Source organism: Microcaecilia unicolor, chromosome 1 (genome assembly GCF_901765095.1).
Source record: "Microcaecilia unicolor chromosome 1, aMicUni1.1, whole genome shotgun sequence".
NCBI classification, from domain to species: Eukaryota; Metazoa; Chordata; class Amphibia; order Gymnophiona; family Siphonopidae; genus Microcaecilia; species Microcaecilia unicolor.
Window position 1 is genome coordinate 187271288 of NC_044031.1, and position 22665 is coordinate 187293952.

The 22665-nt window shown below is 42.1% G+C and overlaps 1 protein-coding gene across 1 annotated transcript in view; it reads right to left on the reverse strand.

The window, feature by feature from the left end:
* The window catches only part of LOC115472425 (transmembrane channel-like protein 2), a 143002-nt gene that overhangs the window by 118780 nt on the left and 1557 nt on the right, over positions 1-22665 (reverse strand). The window contains 2 exon segments of the mRNA XM_030206743.1: positions 10442-10790; positions 20536-20583. Of these exon segments, the coding sequence (XP_030062603.1) occupies positions 10442-10790; positions 20536-20583 (397 nt within the window).

The following is a 22665-nucleotide window of genomic DNA, read 5'->3' on the forward strand; positions in this document are numbered from 1 at the left end:
GACTACCAGGGATCACCTCTGGGTATGTTTGGGGTAATAACTAACTTCTATAGGGGATCAAGGGGAGGTTGTGGGAATGGATTAGTTTTGCACATGTGAGTAGGTCTTGGAGCTTGGGGCTTATTGGAGGTATTGGTTCTGGGGGAAGATTTGAGGAAATCTGCTAAGCGGATATAGCATATTGGGAGGGGGGAGACAATCAGTTTGGGGTATCGGTGGAGGAGGATCAGATGAGAGGATCAAGTCAAGGGGATGGAAACAGATGGTGGAGGACCTTCAGCAACAGGTCTGTGGTTGCGCTACCAGACTGCCTTTAGAGCAGCTGCACTTAAGAGTTGGTTCAGTCATTTAGGGGTCCTTTTACAAAGGCACATTTTTAGCATCTGTTAAAAATAAGCGTGCTCTAAACACTAGAGAAGCTCATATATTCCTATGGGTGTTTCTAGCATTTAGCATGCGCTAATTGTTAGTGTGCACTAAAAATGCTAGCGCACTTTTGTAAAAGGACCCCTTAATAAACTTGATATACCACTTTAGATGTCAGACAAAGCAAAGTGGTTAATAATAAAAACCAAAATTAAAAATGAAGAATGAACTCCATAAATCAATAGGAAAGAAACATTTACTCAAGAAGGAGAGGAAACATAGGGGCCCTTTTACTAAGGTGTGCTGAAAAATGGTCTGCGGTAGTGTAGACACATGTTTTGGGCGCGGGCAGAATCATTTTTCAGCGCACCTGTAAAAAATGCCTTTTTAAAATTTTTGCCGAAGTGGTAAGTGCGGAGGGCCACAATGTACATACTTTCATGCCATGTGGGACTGCCCAGAGATAAAGCACTTTTGGGTAAGGGTGGGTACTTTTATGGAATACATACTGAATAAACACATACCAATGAGACCAGAGAGTGTGTTGTTGGGGGAGGAGTCGCTGGGGGGTTCTGGCGCTGTACATCACAATCTACTGTTGTATAGAGCGTTTCTAATAGGTAAAAAATGTATTCTGGCCAATTGGGTTCAAAAAGAGGCTCCCACATATTGGCAGTGGCGCAATAAACTCCATGCGTTATCGCTAATGGAATTACGAGAAGCACAATGGAAAGTTAAGAGACAAAAGGAGTTCTATTTAATATGGAAATGTTATATACAAGTTTTGGCCCCACGAGCACGCAGTGCAGTTCTCAACCAATTAGGGGGCTTTTGATGAGAGTGTAACCTATTACATCTGGTGACAGTCAATCCCAGTTATTAGAGAACTGACCTTTGGGAAAGGGGGGGAGGGGGAAGGGAGAGGGGCAGGGGGAGGGAGGGGAGGGTGGGGTACATAGGAGAGAGGGGGGAAGAAATTGACAATTTTAGGAATGTGATTGGTCAATGACACTTGAGAGATGGATAGCAATAGAAGTAAGAATTCTCGTTTATTTGATGGAGAGATGTTAATATACTCACAGAATACGACCCATATGAGTCTATTGTAGTAGATGGGTGCAGGATTGCGAGGCCGATTCATTCCCATCATTAATTTGTTGTATTAATGTTCTAGTGATGGGAACTAGTTTGGGAGATTAATGTACTTGGGGAAATGACATTGTTTTTGTAAAAGAGAGACGAGACACTCTGTAATGGGGGAAAAATGAACATGACATACAATTTCAAGGTTGTAATGTTTTATTGATTGTTCAATAAAAAACTGTTTAAAACTAAAATTTTTTGCCGAAAATGGTTGTGCGGCAAAATGAAAATTGCCCCGTGTCCATTTTGGGTCTGAGACCTTACCGCCAGCCATTGACCTAGTGGTAAGGTCTCCCATGGAAACTGGGCGGTAATGGTCTACGAGTCTAAAATGCTGATTACCGCCCGATTACCACCTGCACGCCAGTTTTCCGGCACACGTATCGGATGCGCTTCAAAAATAAAAATTACTGCAACGGCCACGCGGTAGCCAAGCGCTAACTCAAAACTGACTCGTCTTGGGTGCGCGTAGGCTCCTACTTGGCTTAGTAAAATGGCCCTGTATAGTACACAGTATAGCAATCATGTGCTCTTTGTCACTAGGCTCCCACCGTTCCAGGTAGGTGGTAATATACGTGTATAACTTAGTGATTACCAGAAACCTGCTAAAAAAAAATAGGTTTTCAATAGAGAACGAAATGCAGTATAAACGTTTTCTAGAAGAGAATTCCAAAGCACAGGGGTAAGAAATAAAATGCACTAGAGCTGGTCAATTTCTAGCTGGTGGTAAGTGCAGCTGTGTTATTGGTAGTTGTGACAGCTAACATGCAGTACTGACAAATGAGATAGCTGTTCATAGCTGGCCACTCCTCCAACCTGCCCAAGTCATGCCCTGTTCCCACTCCTACCCGTGTTAAGCAGCTAGCACAGGTTTTAGGCCCAGATGCATCAACCAAACGTTAAAAAATAAGAATCATAAAAGTGCTTAACAATTTAAAAAAAACGAGGCATGCACTACAAAAACACTCCAGAAATGTTCGGATCAGTATTGCAAAGTAGGATGTATCACAGAATCGTTAAACCCATTGTTAATCAGCGCCTAAAGCATGCGCAGAGCAGCCCAAGCGTTATGCTGGCTGCTCTGCGCATGCCACAAAGGCCCAGTTGTCAAAACAAAACAAAAAAAACCCCCACAAACACGTTTTTTAAAAATCGTTAAGCATTCACACTTCTGTGGCCCCTTTTTCAGATTGCACGTAAAGTTTAGGCGCAGATCTTGCACCTAAATTTATGTGTGTAAATGCCAATTTAAGTGCCAATAATTGCTTGTTAAAAGCCAATTATTGGTGCTAATTAGCTTGTTATTCAATTTGCACATGCAATTTTTGGTGACTTTTATAGAATTAGGGGAAAATTGTGATTGTTTCTGAGCTTTACCCAGCGGCCCTTTTACAAAGGCGTGCTGAAAAATGGCCTATTGTAGTGTAGATGCGTGTTTTAGGTGCATGCAGAATCATTTTTCAGCGCACCTGCAAAAAAATGCGTTTTAAACATTTTTGCTGAAAATGGATGTGCGGCAGAATGAAAATTGCCATGCGCCCATTTTGTGTCTGAGACCTTACCGCCAGCCATTGACCATCAGTAAGGTCTCACACGGTAACCAGGCAGTAATGGTCTATGCTTGTAGAATGACAATTACTGCCTGATTACCGTGTGCTGGAAAACAAAAACCGAGCTTCTCATCTTTGACCCTAAACCTACCTCCCCTCTCCCCCCTTTCTCTATTTCGGTGGATGGCACTCTCATTCTCCCTGTCTCATCTGCTCGTAACCTTGGGGTCATCTTTGACTCCTCTCTCTCCTTCTCTCCTCACATTCAGCAGGTTGCCAAAACCTGTCGTTTCTTTCTCTCTACAACATTAGCAAAATCCATCCCTTCATCTCTGAGCACTCTACCAGAACCCTTATCCACACTCTTATCACCTCTTGTCTTGATTATTGTAACCTACTTTTCACCGGCCTCCCTCTTAGCCATCTCTCTCCTCTTCAATCAATCCAAAATTCTGCTGCACGACTCATCTTCCGCCAAAGTTGCTATGCCCACATTAGCCCTCTTCTTAAGTCACTTCACTGGCTCCCTATCCGTTTCCGTATTCAATTCAAACTTCTCCTACTGACCTATAAGTGTATTCACTCTGCCGCTCCCCAGTACCTCTCCAGTCTTACCTCTCCCTACACCCCCCCCTCGGGTGCTCCGTTCTGTAGATAAATCTCTCTTATCTGTCCCTTTCTCCTCTACTGCAAATTCAAGACTCTGTTCCTTTTATCTCGCTGCACCTCATGCCTGGAATAGACTTCCCGAGCATGTATGTCTAGCCCCGTCTGTAGCCGTTTTCAAGTCCAAACTCAAAACCCACCTCTTTACCACTGCTTTTGACTCCTAACTCACTTGCTCTGTCCTTTATCCTCACCTTTTTATTCCCTTACCCTTAATTGTTCTGTCTGTTTACCTGTCTTATCTAGATTGTAAGCTCTTTGAGCAGGGACTGTCTTTTGTGTATGTGTATAGTGCTGCGTATGCCTTGTAACGCTATAGAAATGATAAGTAGTAGTAGCAGTATTTTCTACTATCGTCTGTGGGTGTAAGTTTAAAAACCACGGTCAGTGTTTTAAAGCAACACCAGTTGTGGTGCTTAAATATTAGTGGCTAAGAGACTGCAAATTAGAAACAAATATGCAGACTTATTTATTTATTTAATGACATTTATTTTCCACATTATTCTGTAATTCTAGGTGGATTACAAACTACGTACACAGTCCATCACACATATAATAAAAACGAAATATAAATGATTTCCTAGAATAATAGCAGCAAAAATAACTTATAATACAGATCAATCTGTGCTCAGAAGTAATGGCCCTCTTTAGGTTATACGATGATTCAGTTCTTCAAGCCAAAAGCCTCCTGGAATAACAAAACGTTTTCACTGCAGCCTTGAAATCTGCAAGATTATCCATACATTGAATATTTTTACGCGGTTCATTCCACAATTGCAGTCCCTTTATATAAAATATTGAGGGGGTCTTTTACTAAAGCTTAGCATGAGTTATTTGCAGCAGGGCCCATTTTATTCCTCTGGGCCCTGCTGTAGATAGCTCGAGCTAAGCTTTAGTAAAAGACCCCCTGGATTTCAATATTCCACTAAATAAATCAAATGAAATGATGGAAGTTTCAGGTTTTGAGAGAGACAGGAATGCAAAGAATGCGAAAGATGACAAAGATGTAGCGAAGAGGCTAACATGGGCGATACTAAATTATACAGTGCTTAAATAGCATTAACAGAATCTTAAAATGAACACAAAATTTGATGGGTAGCTAATAGAAAGCAATAAACAAAGGAGTGATATGATCAGACTTGGATACCCCAAACAAAACTCTCACTACTGCGTTCTGTGTTGATTGACGCGATTTCAAAAATATTTTTGGAATCCCTAACAATAACTCACTGCAATAGACAAAATGGGGTATCACAACACTTTGTATCTCTTTTCGAAAGTTCCAAGAATTTAACAGACCTTTCAATCGTCTTCTAACTTTCAGTTTATAAAATACAGTAGTAATGATTTTAGAAACATGCTCCTGCAAAAAAATGAAATAGAAAACCCAAGAAAGCAGCGAGCAGTGGAACACTAAGGAAGAAACAAGTGCATTTTCTCATGTACCAAACAAAAAAACAAAGAAATGCACATTTTCAAAGCTGACACATTTCCTTTTTTAAAGACTGAAAAAAAAAATCAATTTGTTATCTAATCTTTTTAGTTTTACAGTTGGGTTGATCCTGGTCTCTTTATCATTTTCTCTTTTTGATTTTCTCCTAAGTCCTTTTCCAGGATCTCATTTCCATATTTCAATTTTTCACTCTGAAGTTGAGATGAAAGTAGACAGGCAATCTCTGACACTAATCCTTCCATTTCATCTTTTTTTCTCTATTTCTCAAATCTGCAGATTTTATTGCTCCTTCTCCCCTCTCCAGTCTCACTCTTTTTACCTTTTGCCTATGTCTCTGTTGATCACCCTCCCCTCACCTATCCACACCCATCCTGTTAGAATATCAATGATATGCTTTGATGTCCCCATGCATACTTCCTACCCACCCCCCTCCTCCCACCCTGTCAGACTGTCATAGTAATGCTTGAATGTTTTCACTTATATACACTGTCAGCTAGCACATTTGCTTATTTCCGATCTGACGAAGAAGGGCAACGTTCGAAAGCTAATCAAGAAATGTATTAAGTTATGTCCAATAAAAAAGGTATCATCTTATTTTCTTTTCCATGTTTTATTTTGTTTGATTTCTATTGATACCTTTTGCCTATGAAACCTCTTCTGGGTCTGGGGATGGAGGGAGGAATAATTCTGGAACTAGAATTCATTTCAAGACAAAAGGGCAGTATAATGTGATCCATCCGTGGGTGATCAATTATCTGTAGGGAATTCTCAGGTTAAAGAAATCTGCATAAGGCAGGGCTTGCAAATGTCCAGCTTTCACTAATGAGTAACCATATCATTCAAGTTTCAGGTATACTAATCATTTGATATACCAACCATCCAGGCAGTTAACACCTTTCCAATTACATGAAATTAAAAACATAAAAGGAATAAACATATATAAACATAGTAATGAAATTTAGGCCCAGGATGGGCAATTCTGAAAATATTTGCAGGAGAAATGGGAGGCTTATTGTGGGTTTAATGCTCAACATCAGATAGATCCCAAATATGTTTTGGGAAACTGCAAATGCAGTGCTGAGTGGCGACATCATCGCTTTTACTAGCACTCGTAACAAGCGCATCACTTCTGTTAATCTAGAGAATTCACTATGTAAGGTCTGCAGGGCTTATGCCAGGAACCACACGGCAGCTCATAAGGACTATTATTTAGCCACCCAGGCTGCCCTTAATGCATTATTGCATGAAAGGGCCCAAAAGGCAATAGTGGGTTACAAATATCGGTATTATAGATTTGATAACAGAACCTAGCAACATAGGTCTTCTGTATTCATCTTACGGCGAGCGGATGGCAGTGTGATATCCTGGAGCGATGAGATAACTGCTTCTTTTGTGCAATGTTTTGAAAATATATGTCAACCTGGGGTGGATTTAGACCCTGAGCAGACAGCAGATTTTCTGAGTCAGTCAGGGATACCAACTTTCTCTGCAGAAGCCACTGAGTGCTTGAACAGGATGTTACAGTCCAGGAAGCTCCAGGTGGCCCTTGGCAAACTGAAATCTGGGACTGCCCTGGGATATTCCAATGAGTTTTATAAGATTTTGGGTGTACATTTGATTTTGCCTTTCCTATAGGCCGATCTCTCTCATTAATGTTCATGTGAAGGTATTTTCCCGAATTTTGGTGGACTTCCTGTCGGCCTGTTTACCAGTTGGAGTGAGTGGCCACTAGACAGGCTTTGCGAAGGACACAGTCCGTGCTCAACGTATGAAAAGCATTACTAGCCTTGGTGCACTATCAAAACCAGAGGTACCAGCCTTGTTGGCCAGTCTGGATGCTTCCAAAGCCTTTGATCGCATATCTTGGTCCTTTTTATTCAGCACATTAACCTATATGGGAATACACGGCTGGATTTATCAAGCCTTGCAGGTCTTGAATGCTGGCTCCACTGCCTCTTTACTAGTTAATGGCATTTGAACTCGTGCCTTCCCTATAAAACGGGGCATGAGGCAGGATTATCCCCTTTCTCCTTTCTCTTTGTCCTGGCATTGAAACCTCTTCTTCACACCTTGCGGAGTTGTGGGGAGGTGAGGGGCATCTAGGTGGGGGCACTTTTGAACTGAGACCCTGGCATTTGCGGATGATTTGTTCCTTCTCCTGGCTAACTCACAGGGGTCACTTCCACTGGTAATCGAGCTGTTGAAGGAGTATGGCTTGTTGTCTGGCTTTCAAATGAACTTGGCTAAATCCTATGGCCTGCCTGCTCTTCCTTCGATTCGCTCAATTTGGGGGGAGGGACCCTTTCCTCTACAATGGGTGGACACCAGCATCAAATATTTGGGGGTTCATATACTTGTAGTTCTTTCCAGACTCTATACCCTCAATGGGCCTTTACTGGCAGAAACCATGTAAGGGGTTTCTGGCTGTTTTTTAAATGTTGCCCATCTACCTCAAGGTCAAGGATGAGAAGCTTCTTTCTTCCATGTTGCAAAATCTTTTGCGACAGGGGAGGTGCCCTCAGCTTTCTTTGCAGATTATGTCTTTGCCACGAGAGCGAGGGGACTAGGTCTTCTCAGCCTCCGCTATCTTACAATCAGTTGTGGCACGAGGCATATTAAAGAATGGTTCCAACGGACAGAATACTTTACTTGCAGTGCCTTTGAATCTGCACTGCTGGGTAAAATCCATTTTAGTGCCTTCTTGCATGCCACATTGGCAGTGTTGCCTACTATCCCTTCACAGTATGTGCTTCATTGGCCCTTCCACTCCACTTGGTGCTGGCTTTGTAAGTTTCACAGTCCAGATCTGACGACCACACCACTGCTGTCCCTTTGACACAACCTGACATTTCCTCCAGGGACTGATTTCAAGTTCTTTGCCACCTAGGAATCTAACGCCATCCATTTTTTCCATCAACTTTTGCAGGAGGATGGTGCTCTCAAATCCTTTGCCAGATTAAGCGAGGAATCTCGTTTGCCAGAGAAGGCTGCTTTTTCCTATTTACAACTTCAGCATTATGTAGGCACATTGGGTAAAGCCAAACTAACTGGGGAGACTTATGAGACTCTGGAAGAATCTTTGACCCTAGATTCCCAGCGGAAGGTCCCACTGAAGTTTCACCATTGTCATCTTAAGGACTTTGCAACTCCACCTGCTTTTACCAATTTGGAGCAAGTATGGTCTATGGACCTGGGGGTTCCTTTGCTAGAGGGTAGTTTATTGACTGGTCTCAACTGCTTGCACAATCTCACTGACTAATTCCTATTGGAAGCTACAGTATAAAAATCAACCTATGGCTCTATTGCTCCCCCAAGAGCGTATCTTATTAAGATTTGTGCATCAGAAGCTTGTCCTCATTGTGGTCATGCAGAGGCAACTATTAGACACATGCTGTAGAGCTGCCAGAGGATTCAGAACTTGTGGTGGCAGGTGTTCTTCATTATCTTGAGCCTGTGGGCATGGCCAAGTCATTGTGTCTTCCTGTTTCCTTTTTGAGAATGTGCTTCAATTTCCTGGTTGCAAATGGGGTGCACCTCGATTCATTTGCTGCGCCACATTAATGCTCCTAAAGGCGACTCTTTCATCTTGGCTTTCACAGGAACCTCCAACTACACAACAGTGGCAAACAGCAATGATCACATTGTTAACCACTGAGTGACAGCCCATCACCTTTTGGGATTCTCTGGTGGGCAGGTAGTTTCAGACTGTGTGGGAATCCTTCTGGACAATGTTGATGCCTGCTGCCTGCAGTCAAATCTTAAATTTCTAAATTTGGTGTCTCCAATTTTTTCCCTTTAAATAGTGTGTGTGCTGGTTTGCCCTATAGAGGAGGGAGGGAGGGGGGGGGGATGTGGGACCTGGTTGTTGGGGGGGGGGGGGGGGGGTCACAGTTATATACTTGAGTGTGTTACATCTTACTGTTCTGTTTTGGTGTTGTCCTAATAAAGTGTAGCTGAGACGCTCTTCGTTTTGAAGGCTGCTTGTGCTTTTTTGCTTTTGCTAACCAATAGATAAAACAGAATTTCAATCCTTGGTGATAGAAACCCTTCCTTGGACGAAAAGCACACCAAGAGTTTGAACAATATAGCCCTAGGTAGGGTGGAGCTAAAAAGGTGCAAAGCTCTAGGCAGCTCAGGCAGAATAGAATTCAGTGACTGAGAAGCAGAAAACCATAGCTCCCAGGAGGGGTAGGACTTTGTGACCTGAAGGAGAGCCACAGAGATACGCCAGGAATACCAGATCCTCACAGGATTTTCAGCATCCACTAATCTGGTTGCATTTCTTGACATGAGTAAGACTTAAGCATGGGGGAAGGATAATAGTCAATGAAATATGGAGAGACAAGATGGCTTCCCAACTAGCTGATAATAATTTGTGGAGACATCTAAATGTTATTTGATATTCTGTAGGAATGTATAAGACATTTTTGCTGTTCTTCCAATGTTTAAGCTTCAAGGGGATTAATACCTTAACGGTTTAATTTTGCTATTGGATCTATGATCTTAGAGTGAGATGTCAATTAAGCTTTGAATACTGACAACCAGACTTGTTCAAAATCACACATGTTTCTGTGGTTTTCTTAGGGGAATGGGAGGGAAATCACATCTGCTAACACCCTTCCTCCTCTGGTGAAGGCAGGTGCCAGACTTTCAGGGACTGGATGAGCTTGCCTGAGGGGGACTCTTGTTAGGCTGGCACCTGATCCAGCAATGACCCTACAAGGTGATTGAGCATGAGGGGCATACCTGCTTTCCATTTCCTGTTGTTACTTCCTTAGTTCTCCCATTCCTCATTTCTGTCTGTCTTCTTCACCAATCTCACATTCCTCTTTGACTTTCACCTATTTTCTAGACCACCATTTCCACCCCCTGTACTCATCCCCCCTCCACCCACTTATCTATCTTCCTCATCAGCCCTGGATTTCACATGATTTTTGCAGGACTTTTCTACATAAAATATCAGAATTTGAATCCTATCACAACTGTTTTATTGAACAAGAGTGGCAAATTTTTGTGAAATTATTCCTAATGCAATGCATACTCAGGGCTCTGTTTACTAAAGTGCTCTAGCGTTTTTAGTGCATACTAGAATTAGCATGCGCTAACCATGTAGATGCTCATAGGAATATTATGGGCGTCTACACAGTTAGTGCATGCTAATGTTTACTACGCGCTAAAAACGTTAACACATCTCTAGCACAACTTAGTAAACAAGGCCCTCAATTTAAAATGAACAGAGACTAATTACAGAATATGATCGTACCTGTCTTTCTTCTTTTTGCTCTGATCATCTTTCTTCTGCTCACCTCCTTTTCCTTTTTGCTTTTCTCTATTTTCTTGTTCCTTTTCCTTCTTATTAGCACCTTTTTTGCCTCTCTTATTTTCTATGCCTTTTTTGTTTTTCATTGCTTCTTCTACTTCACTTTCATCATGATCATTTGTTTTTGCATTACGTCTTCTTTTCGCATTTCTTTTTTGATATGGCATTTTATCATCATTATCATCCTCACTTTCATTATTTTGGGTGTCTTTGTTATGAGTCTTGCCTCTGTTTGGCTTGTTTCTTACATTTGTCTGTTTTTTATTTTCATCTTCTTCGTCTTCTTCATCATCTGCAGGTAAAAAAAAATAGAAAAAAAAGCACATTTTGAACCAAAGGTAACATTCCTCCATAAATTAAAGAAGGGCAATCAGTTCCCATGAAAAATGTTAATATCTACACAAATCACTTTTCTGTTATTTTCAGTGGCTATTTCTTTTTCAGCATTTTAACAAGGCTACTTGTCTTAGTATCCAGTAGCAACTATACGTCACGGTCTTTTTAAAGACCATCACAGCTAATCGCTGTGACTCCTAAACTTGCACTGTCTGACACAAGTACACAGACTCCTGATGTAGGCCTTCTGGACGAAACACAGCGTTCTGTTGAGTCACTTGGATTTTCACTAAACACTGTTTTACTCAAGATTATTTGTGGTCCTGCCTCTGGAAACCCTGGTTTTTATTCCCAGTCTCCTCAATTCCACCCCAGGAAACAGCATGTACTAACTTCAAAACTACTGCCAGGTGCCCTCACTACCCTGATGGTAGGATCGATTTGGCACATGCTACCCACGCAATAGCCCTACCACAGCCTAGTAAAAGGGTCCCTCAGCGTGCAACTCTGTTAAGATAGAGATTTATTGGCTTATTTAAAGGTTATTGCAGGAATTCCTTCCATTTCCTATGTTTCTGCTCCTCTGGCTAAGGGGGTCTTTTACTAAATCATGGTAGTGTTTTTAGCTTGCGGTAGAAATCTACTGGCGGTAAACACCGAGATGTTCATTCTATTCCTATGTTCAGTGTTCACCTCCAGCTGATTTCTACTGCAAGCTAAAAATGCTACCACAGCTTAGTAAAAGAACCCCTTCGTTTCTTGCTTATTTATTTCATTAATTTAGATTTCACCTCAATAAAAACATCCATAAAATATACAAATATAAATAACAATAAATATAAAAACAAAAATAAAACAAGCTGCAAAGACTGCCTGCACTGTACATATAATATGTACATATATGTAAAAAAAAAAGAAACATCTTTAGCAATCTCTTAAACTGACCTACATTGCTGACAAGACGTAGATATCCAGACATCTAGGCAAATTGTTTCACAAATATAGTTCCACAATAGAAAATGCAATGGCCCTTGTGTCTGCACAATGCATCTTCCCCAAATTTACAGTTTACAGATATTTCAAGTCAACTGATAACAAAGTATGTACAGGTTATTATACCTTCAAAATCTGCAAAAAATATCAGGGGGCTGTCTCATAGATTAACTGGTAAATTAGAGTCAGTACTTTAAATGAAATCCTTTCAAATGTAGGCTACTGGGTTTTAGTATTTCCTATATCCTTGGGTATGTGTCATGGCTGTGGCTGTGCCCCCATGTCCAGACTTAACTCTTCCTCTGTTGGTCAGGTTCTGTGGCTTCTCCAAACTGCTTTTTTTCCCTGTTTCTCAAGCCGTATTCCAGAGATTATTCTAGCCCTTCTCTTATGTTCCAGCTTCCAAGCCTCACTCCCGAGTCATCCAAGCCAAGCCTCATTCTGACACACCAGTATCCAAGCCTCACTCTGGTGTTTCAGTGTGCTTCAAGCCTCATTCCTGAGGGCATGACATCATCAGTGAGGGCTTTCTTAAGGAACATGGGACATTTAAACTTTGCCTTTGCAACATAGGTCTTCTGGTATTCCTGTCAGTGTGAGTTTGTTGCACTTCTAGCTTGTTTTTACTTGGTCCTCAGCCTTGCCTCTGCTTGTTCATGTTTGGTTCTCAGCTTTGCCTCTGTTTGTTCCTGTCTTGTTCCCAGTTTTACCTCTGTTTGTTTCTGTTTCCTTTGCCTTGCTCCCAAGCTCCAGTTCTGAGCTTTAGCCTTGCTTTCTTCTCCTGCCCTGCTTCCTAGTGCTTGTCCTATCTCTAGTTCTATTTTCCTGTACCTCTCCAGTCTAACCCTATTCCTGGCTCTTGATATAGTTGAATCTTGTTCTTGGCTCCTGCTACAGTCTAGCTCTGTTTTTGGCTCCTGCTTTAGCCAAACCCTGCTCTTGGCTGTCCTGCTACAACCAGACTCTGTTCCTGGTTCTTGCTACAGCCATGCTCTGTTCCTGGTTCCTGCTACAGCCAAGCCAGTTCTGCTCCTGGTTCCTGTTCCAGCCAAGCCAGCTCTGTTTCTGGTTCCTGTTCCAGCCAAGTCATGCCTTCAAGTTCCAGAATTCCAGCCTTGCTTACAAGCTCCAGTTCAACTTCCCAGCTCCAGCCTTGTCTGTCTCCAGTCTGAGCTCGAATTGCCTAGTATCAGTCCTAGCCCTGATTATTCACCTGCTGCTAGCCATACTCCTGCAGTAGCCCAAGGGCTCACTTCCCCTGAATCCATGACAGTATGATTGTATTAGTTTATTTTTTTTCAATGCCAATTTTCTGTGCAAAGATATTTATTTGTTGACATTTAATTATGTTATAAACAGTGCTTTTTTTTGTGCCGATTCGTGACGGTACAGCGTACTGGCACATTTTTTTGCCCTCCCTCCTGGCGAGCCCTCCCTCCCGGTGAGTCCTGCACTTCCTCTGTCCCGCATCGGCAATCTTTCCTGGACCACACTGCCCCTCCCATCCTGTCTTATCCCATCTCTTTCTGCCCCTTTCATCCACCCACCTTGCAGCATAATATCCCTCCCATTCCACTTTGCTTGCGCTGCGCTAATAAACAAGCTTGGCAGAAGCGCAGGACCATGGCTCTCTGCCTGCCGCTACTGCTTCTTGTGCGAGGTTAACTTCCGGGTCGGCACAGGAAGCAGTAGCGGCAGGCAGAGAGCCACGGTCCCGCGCTTCTGCCATGCTTATTTATTAGCGCAGAGCAAGCAAAGTGGAACGGGAGGGATATTATGCTGCAAGGTGGGTGGATGAAAGGGGCAGAAAAAGATGGGATAAGACAGGATGGGAGGGGCAGTGGGGTCCGGGAAAGATTGCGGATACGGGACAGAGGAAGTGCAGGACTCGCCAGGGGGGGGGGGAGGGCGCAGGGGAGAGTTGAGAATTGCTGGACATCATGGGATGGGAGGGGAGGGCAGGGGAGAGATGAGAATCACTGGACTGGGAGGGGAGGGCAGGGGAGAGAGGAGAATTGCTGGACATGGATGGGAGGGGAGGGCAGGGGAGAGAGGAGAATTGCAGGACATGAATGGGAGGGGAAGGCAGGGGAGAGAGCAGAATCGCTGGAAACCATGGGAGAGGAGGGCAGGGGAGAGAGGAGAATCACTGGACATAGATGGGAGGGGAGGGCAGGGGAGGGCAGGGGAGAGAGGAGAATCGCTGGACATCATGGGAGGGGAGGGCAGGGGAGAGAGGAGAATTGCTGGACATGGATGGGAGGGGAGGGCAGGGGAGAGAGGAGAATTGCTGGACATGGATGGGAGGGGAGGGCAGGGGAGAGAGGAGAATCGCTGGACTGGGAGGGGAGGGCAGGGGAGAGAGGAGAATTGCTGGACATGGATGGGAGGGGAGGGCAGGGGAGAGAGGAGAATAGCTGGACATAGATGGGAGGGGAGGGCAGGGGAGAGAGGAGAATCGCTGGACAGCATGGGAGGGGAGGGCAGGGGAGAGAGGAGAATCACTGGACTGGGAGGGGAGGGGAGGGCAGGGAAGGGAGGAGAATCATTGGACATGGATGGGAGGGGAGGGCAAGGGAGAGAGGAGAAGTGCTGGATATGGATAGAGGGGTGGAATGAAAAAAGAAGATGCACATGGATGGAGATGATGGAAAGGGAAGAGTGGAGAAAATAGGCAAAAGCTGGATCCATGTTATACCTCCCTCAGTCAATTCCATGGAAGAGGACACAGCTTTTACTTACGGATGTATGGCAAGAAATGAAGAAAGGAGGAAAGTAAATAAATAAATGGAAAGGAAGCTGTGGAAACGGAGTTAAGGGAACAGATAGAGAGCAGCAGAATCAGAGACTGGGACCAATATGGATAGAAAAACAAAGTCACCAGACAACAAAGGTAGAAAAAAAAATCATTTTATTTTCATTTTAGTGTTTGAAATATGTCCAATTTGAGAATTTACATCTGCTGTCTTATTTTGCACTGGGTATACTGGAGCTGTAACAGCTTACAGAAATGATTTCTAATGAAAGAAATCACATTATTTTTTTTCTCCTATACTAGTATAATATTTTCAATGATGTCTGTTTATATGCGCCATAGCTGGAATAAGGGGTGTGGCTAATGTGGATGTGGTTATCATAGGGGTGGGGCCATATGTGGTGACCCCACCCATAATGAGTACCGGGACCTTTTTTTCTACAAAGAAAGCACTGGCTATAAATAAAAAATATTGGAAAAAATAATCTGGACTATTGGGCTCAGATACAAATTGAAAAGTAAAGGAAATAAAGAGAACCCTGCAGGAAAGTGCAGGATAAAGAGACAACATTAGATTCTTGCCCCTCCTAATAAAAGAACTGAACTGTGTGACTGAACTGAAACAACCTGTGATAGTCAGGGCCAAGTCAGACAATCTCTGCAACATTAACTGGTAGTTTATAGTATCAAATGATATGGTCAGTTCCTATAAAATAAGAATATCCTGACCTTACACCCATCAAGGCTAGCTTGATATTTAATGAAGGTATTAACACTGTTTTTGGTTCCATGACCCTTCAAGAAACCAGATTGATGAGGACTAAAGGCATGGGAAACCTGAAAAAAGTTCAACCGCTTTTTCGATAAATTTACCTATAAAGGGTATTTATGATACAGGACTATATCAATCAAGTTTACCACCTTTAAAAATTGGGTGAATGATATCAAATTTCAGGGAGCCATGCAAGATCCCATGAGTCAATGAAGCTTTCACCATGCACCTTAGCAAAGAACCCATTACCATCCTTAAGATAACCAGTAGGGGCAGGATCCAAGTGGCAAGAAATTGCCTTGATCTCTCCCATTATCTCGCGTACCTTGTCTACCAGATCCACCCTCACAGTACCCCGTATCAAACCTAAGGGATCAGTCAGGGAGGTGTCATATTTTTCCTCACTTTTATCATACAGCAATGCCTCATCCATATAATGTACTTTTAAACAATTATATGCATGCATTTGTTTGGGTTACATGTTAGTTTTATATATTACTAGTAAAAAAAGGCCCGTTTCTGGAGCCAATGAAACGGGCGCTAGCAAGGCTTTCCTGTGGTCCCCCCCCACCTGTCGTCGATGTTGGTGAATTGCTCCGCCTCCGCCCTCAACGTCATAATGTTTGACGCGAGGGCGGTGAATTGCTCCGCCTCCGCCCTCAATGTCATAACGTTTGACGTGAGGGCGGGGCCCAGAGACTGTGATTTTCGAGGCTTCAGAGCTTCGAACATATGAACCTTGGCTTCAGTGACGTCAGCAGCCAATAGAACGTTGAGGGTGAGTTTTATATATAGAGAGATTATGTGTATATTGGTTGTGATCCACTCAGAACTGTAGATAGAACAGGATATGAAATATTTCAGATAGATATATAAATAAATAAGTTGTTTTGTATATAACATTGTTTAATAGTCTGAATTTCATCATTTTTGAGAACAGCTTTGCAAACAAAATTACACACATTAAAACAGCAAATAGCCGTTTGAAATCTGTCACAGTTTAATACATTGATCCCTGAAAATATTCTCACTGTGTGTAGATAACAGATCTGATGGAATGTGCAGTTCATCAGTACGATCATACATCAAAAAAGTCTTTTTCATCTGGCTGTGTGCTGGCTGTCCCACACTCAATTTATTACTGTAAAATTAAATGGAAATACATTAGTGGAATTTAAGCTTGGCATTAAGGTATCCTGTCACTCTGCTAAGCTGAAACTCTGGGATGCCTACGCATTGCTGCTCTTTGACTTTCTGGTCATAAATGCTGTTTAGTCATTAAAATTTATTTTTTCACACTCTAATTTACTGCTTAATAAAAATGGCTTGTGGAGCTTAATTAAACATAGACTCTCATACTTTAATCTCTTAATCTATTTCTAATTACTTACCTGCTTTTATGGTTGCAAACCTATATTGCTATTTGGAAAGTAAAATTGTAACTGCCAACATTAATCCTAAGTTCCTCAAAAGGGAACAATTTATTGCCTGCTGTGCATTGTCTATTTAAATTAATGGAGGCAATGTAGAAAGCCCTTATACAATTACATAGTAACATAGTAGATGACGGCAGAAAAAGACCTGCACGGTCCATCCAGTCTGCCCAACAAGACAACTCGTATGTGCTACTTTTTGTGTATACCCTACTTTGATTTGTACCTGTGCTCTTCAGGGCACAGACCATATAAGTCTGTCCAGCACTATCCCTGCCTCCCAACCACCAGTCCCGCCTCCGGCACAGACCGTATAAGCAGTATCCTATTACAATGCTCAGATTCAGACTGTAGGCTCATGGTCCATGATCCTGGCCACATGAAGAGAAAACCGAGCACCTTAGCAAACAGAAGGGTGTTGAACAGAAAGCTTGCAAAGGTTTTTTTTTTCTGAGATCCTAACTTGGAAAGGAACAATTACATTGCCCATCTTGGTTCAAATTCTGAAGGCAGTTTTTTTACCCATGGGGATTTTACCAATAATTAAAGCAAAAGAGCATTTGTACAATGGTTTGAATATTGTTGCAGGTGCAAATACCCACAGAGAGTTGCACTTATTGTTTCTCTATGTACTTTTTCCATATAGAACAGTGCTAATTCACCGCTTGGCTGTATCACCTGACCCTACTCAGAGGAGGTGGAATATTGGAATGTGTGGAAAATTAGGTTACACGCTCTCAACCGATTCTCTACCCCCCTCCCCACAATGCCTGATCTGAAAGGATATCCCTTAGTGGTAATACCACACGGCTACCTTTAGGGATTGTGGTGGCCATTTTGCTTCCCAGAGTCAGACAGGGTGGGAATGGAGGGATACTGCTTTTGTACCAGTCCACTGAATTACCAGGGATCACTTCCAGGTAAGTTCCGGGGGTGATGGGGGGCCCAGGGGGTGGTGGGAGAGTATCATTGGGACTTGGGAACATGCGAGTGGTGCTTAGATTCAGGGAAGAGGCTTATCATGAAGATAAAAATCCAAGAGAGTTGAGGGAAATCAGAGGGCCTTGTGATAAGTGTTTGCCCTGTGTGTTAAATGCAGGACAGATGCTGGACATGCCTCCTGCATTTACCATATGATTTTTGCATACAACACACAGTAAATGCAAAACATTATCACACTTCAGTAAGGGCCCCTTTTACAAAGTGGCTGTATACATACCGCTGCTTTGCCGCTTGTCATTTTTTGGTATTACCATCGGCCACCACATTTCTGGCATGATGGATTTTTTTTCATGCCAAGGGTTTTTGGTGCCACACGCTGCCTGGTTACTCCCGGGTTAGCACAGGAGCCCTTACCGCCTCCAACATAGATGGCGGTAAGGGCTCTCCCTGGAACTGGCCACACGGCAAGTGTGCACTTACTGCACAGCCATTTCCTTTTCTTGTCTTTTATCCGCTGCGGTAAAAGGGCCCTTGGCTCTTGGAAAATTCATGCACCGACACTTGGTAAAAGAGGCCTTAAAAGAGCCCTCGAGACTAATCTCTCCTTGTACCCCATACACAATATTCCTCCACACAAACCTATTTGAGTTTTATAATCTTTCTAAAATCCAGCAGAGAATTGTTGCTCTGATCTCGTCAAGGAAGATGAAATGGTACTTATAACTAAACATTTTCTGCATCAGACTAACCAATTCCCAGTTCTTTTTTTCTGGTAATTCTAACCAGTTTATTTTTCCTGGGAGCATAATTTGAAAACAGGATGATAGGCGTTAAGTTTCTGCTCAGAAGCTTCTATTTCTTCAAAGGTTATAGATGCATTTTGTGATCTTTAGTTCTCTAACAGAAGAAAATGAACTCCTCCCTTTTTCTAAACTATTTTTCCTTTGGCTATGACATGAAACTTCAACTGCTTTCTCTAGAAGTCGTGCTGTAGGAACAAAATACATAAAGAACTGCCATGAAGCACTATCCCACATTGTGAACCTGACTTCTTACAGACTTAGCCATTGTCAGCTTTCATTGTGGAGACATCCAGGCTGACAGAGGCAAAACAACTGTTCACATTTTGTTTTACTGTGCTTGGGACAGAATAAGAACATCTGTGATGGCAAGAGTCGGGTTCTTAGGTTCAAAGAACCAATATTGGAAACCACCATAACATCTTTGTTCTGGACAGCTTGGCACCAGGACCTGAAGAGAGGGCATAAGACCCCCTTCCTTGAACCTGTTAGTAGCTAGCTATTATCTGATGCAGCCTGAGATAGCTGCTATCAGCGGACTCTGAGCCTGTCACAGGATGAAGGCTCATTAATCTGTGGCATCACTTTCCTAATTACTCTTGCCCAGCTGGGAGGTGCTTACCTGCTGCCTGAGTTCCTGATCATGGACCATCATCAGTTCCTGACTACTACGGATCCAGAATTTGTGAGTGCTGTCATCTTGTCAGCTTCAAATGCTCCTCAGTGCCTGGTAGTGCTTGGGGTTAGGTATCCTAATAACTTCAGGATTTTGTGCTATCTTTAATTCCTTTGACTGGTATTTCAATTACTTACCATCATATTGGTTGATTTTGCACAATCTACTATCTCTGAATACATTTTCTATTGCTGCCAGTATTGTCTAATAAACAGCTTTTCTATTTTTATAAACATCTGATGTCCGTTCCTCTAAGTATTTATATTTTAGGACTGTTTTCATGAACAGGATTGTGAGTGAGAAGTACTGATCTAATTTTCCAGAGTGCTGATTTACCATTATTTGTTTATTTATGCTTCTCACTCATTGCTGTTCCTCTCCCAGAGTTTGGAAAATGTGATTTGTTCCCACAATGCTAGCATGTCCCATTTAATCCATTGGGAAAGCAGCATATGAAAGACCCCTGAAGGAATTTACCTGAGAAACTATTGAAGAAAATGCAACATAGTTTGCACTAGTGCACAATAGTGCAAACTAGGTGAGGAAACTGGATCTTATTAAAGATCAACTTTAGAATCAAGGGTGATATTATTCACTAGGAGGTGAGGCAATGTTCTGGATTAGTCTGTCCTAAGTTGAATTATTTAATGCAGGTCTTAAAGACTAAACTGAGCCCCTTTAGGACTCCTACAGGACTGAGCAGAAGGATATACAGCATAACCAACCACTCACAGACTGAAATATGTACTTGGAAGACTCAACATTAAGGATAATTGTCCCTTCCTACTTTCCTCATCACTCACTAGGTATTTTGCAATACATGCCATTATCAACTAAACTTTATGGAATGGTGGAGTCACCTGTGTGTATTAAGAAAATATGAATCTGCTCTGGCTCTCAAGCAACATATGCTTCAATCTTCATTAAAAACGAGGGCACCATTAGACTCATATTGTGCTAATATCAGCACCTAGACTCAGGATACTATTACTTAAATACAATGATCACCTTTATTGATACCTCTATTATTATCTTTTAGATATTCTGGACTTTAAACAAGCAGTAAGTGTATTTTCGCACCAGCTATAATGGATGCTTTTTCTTTTTGTTCTGTTTTATGGTTAAATTGCATGTTATAAACTCTTCTGAAAAAAGCTTTCAATAAAAAGATTTAAAAAACAAGAAAAAAAGCCAAAAACAAATATTGAAATATTTATAAATTTAAAGGACTTCTGAAAATAGGATATATAAAAAAAAGATCAAATAAAGAAATTAGCATTGTACTGTGAAGTGTGTGAGGGAGACGAAAGACTGACTGAGCCTTACTTACCATCACTTGCTGACTGGCTTTCCACCTCTCCATCAATTTCAATACCAACTGGAAGAAAACAAAGCATATTAGAATAAGTCCAAGTGCTTACGTGGATTTCACAATAATACTGATTTAGAACATAGAACCAGAACCACCTTTCAGCTCTTTGTTTTGCTCAGCCCTTTATTTAAAATGTTGAACAATCCAGACTACATATTGAGTTTATTTTAGAAATTATAGGTGCCAGTTATAAGTATAAAAAGTGGATTTATATGCATAAATTGGTCTGTACAGTATGTATAGGTAGTGATTTTAGAAAAGTCACTAATTAAGTATATATACACAGTGCACTCCATTTAAGTGCACGTCGGATAAGCGCATGATCTGTTTAACTGGTCCCATTTTTGGCGCCATCAATTTCTATGGGGACAAACTGATAAGTGCAAGATTCGCTTATATGCATGGTTTAAGACCGCTCTTCTGCAGGAAAGACTCCACATAAGTGCACGCATGGAATATGGAAGCCGATTGGCACGTGACAAAGGGGCGATAAATTTGAAATCTCATTGGTTAACTGACACAGGCAGAATAAGCGAAAGAAAGTTGTTAAAGTGTACACTGGAGTCGTCGTCGTATTCACACAACTGTAAGACTTTAAGACTGGCTGAACGAATAGAAGTTCTTAAAAAATTAGAAAACAAACAAAGTCAAGCATCTATTGCTAAAGAATATGGTGTCAATTCCAGTCAAATTTCACATATCTTGAAGTAGAAAGATCAGCTTCTGGAAGACTGGCAAAACAATACAAATCCACACAGGAAACATAAACGGGCGGGAAAAGCTGAGGATGTAGAAGATGCTCTTCTTCGGTGGTTTTCTCAAGTCAGGAGCAGATAGTTTCCTGTCAGTGGTCCACTGCTTATGGAGAAAGCTAATCAGCTAGCTGAAAGTCTTGGACTAACTGAATTCAAAGCCACTGTTGGATGGTTGGAAAGATGGAAGGAGAGGAACAACATAAAATTTAAGAAACAGCATGGTGGAAAACAAGACACTGATTACTTTGGTGCTGAAAATTGGGTTGTTTCAGTTCTTCCTACCATCTTGAATGAGTTTGCACCTCGTGACATTTTCAATGCTGACAAAAACGGTATCTACTGGCGAGCGATTCCTGATGGAACACTTGCATTCAAACAAGCCGAAACTACAGGAAATAAAACGTTGAAGGACCGACTGATGATCCTCCTTTGCTGCAATATGGATGGGAGTGAGAAGTTGGAACCCCTCGTCATTGGAAAGAGCAAACAGCCCCATTGCTTCAAGAATGTTAAGTGACTTCCTGTGTCATACAAAGTTTACACAAATTCATGGATGACTGGGGAAATTTGGAAGCAGTGGCTAAAGAAGTTAGACACTAGAATGCGGGCACAAAAGTGTCAGATTTTGTTGCTTTGTGATAATGCACACAGTGATGATGTCAGGCTGTCTAACATCAAGGTGTTCTTCCTACCACCAAACACTACCCCTCTGATCTAAACTATGGATCAGGGCATAATAGCCAATTTCAAACAACATTATCGGGCTCTTGTGCTAAGCCGTCTGATGAGCGTTATGGATGACCAGACTGGCAAGGATAAACATTCTGTTGAACTGGCTCATAATCTATCACTGTTGGATTCCCTATATATGCAGAAAGAAGCCTGGAATCATGCTACACAGGCAACCATTGTGAACTGCTACAAATGGGCAAGCTTTGTTAGGGATGTGGAGAGGCACGAAACAGATGCAGCTGTTGCAAACGCGTCAGATGAAAAGGCTATTGACATCCCAGCCGGTGTTACTGAAGAGGAGTTTCATCACTATGTAGTTGTTGATTACGATCTACAAACAGCTGACGACAGCACTGATGTGATATGCACCTACACGCAGGCAACAACGGCTGATGATGAAACAGATGATGAAATGAGCAGCGAGGCACAAGCTGACGAAATTCAACAACCTCCTATTACTTTTGCAAGAGCACTGGAGAGTCTCAACACCATGCGGGCCTATCTGGAGGCCACTGGATGTCAGTGCTATGACAGTTTTTACCTTCTGGCAGATGTAGTCTATGGAATTCACGATCACAATAGTGTACAGAGGACTGTGGCT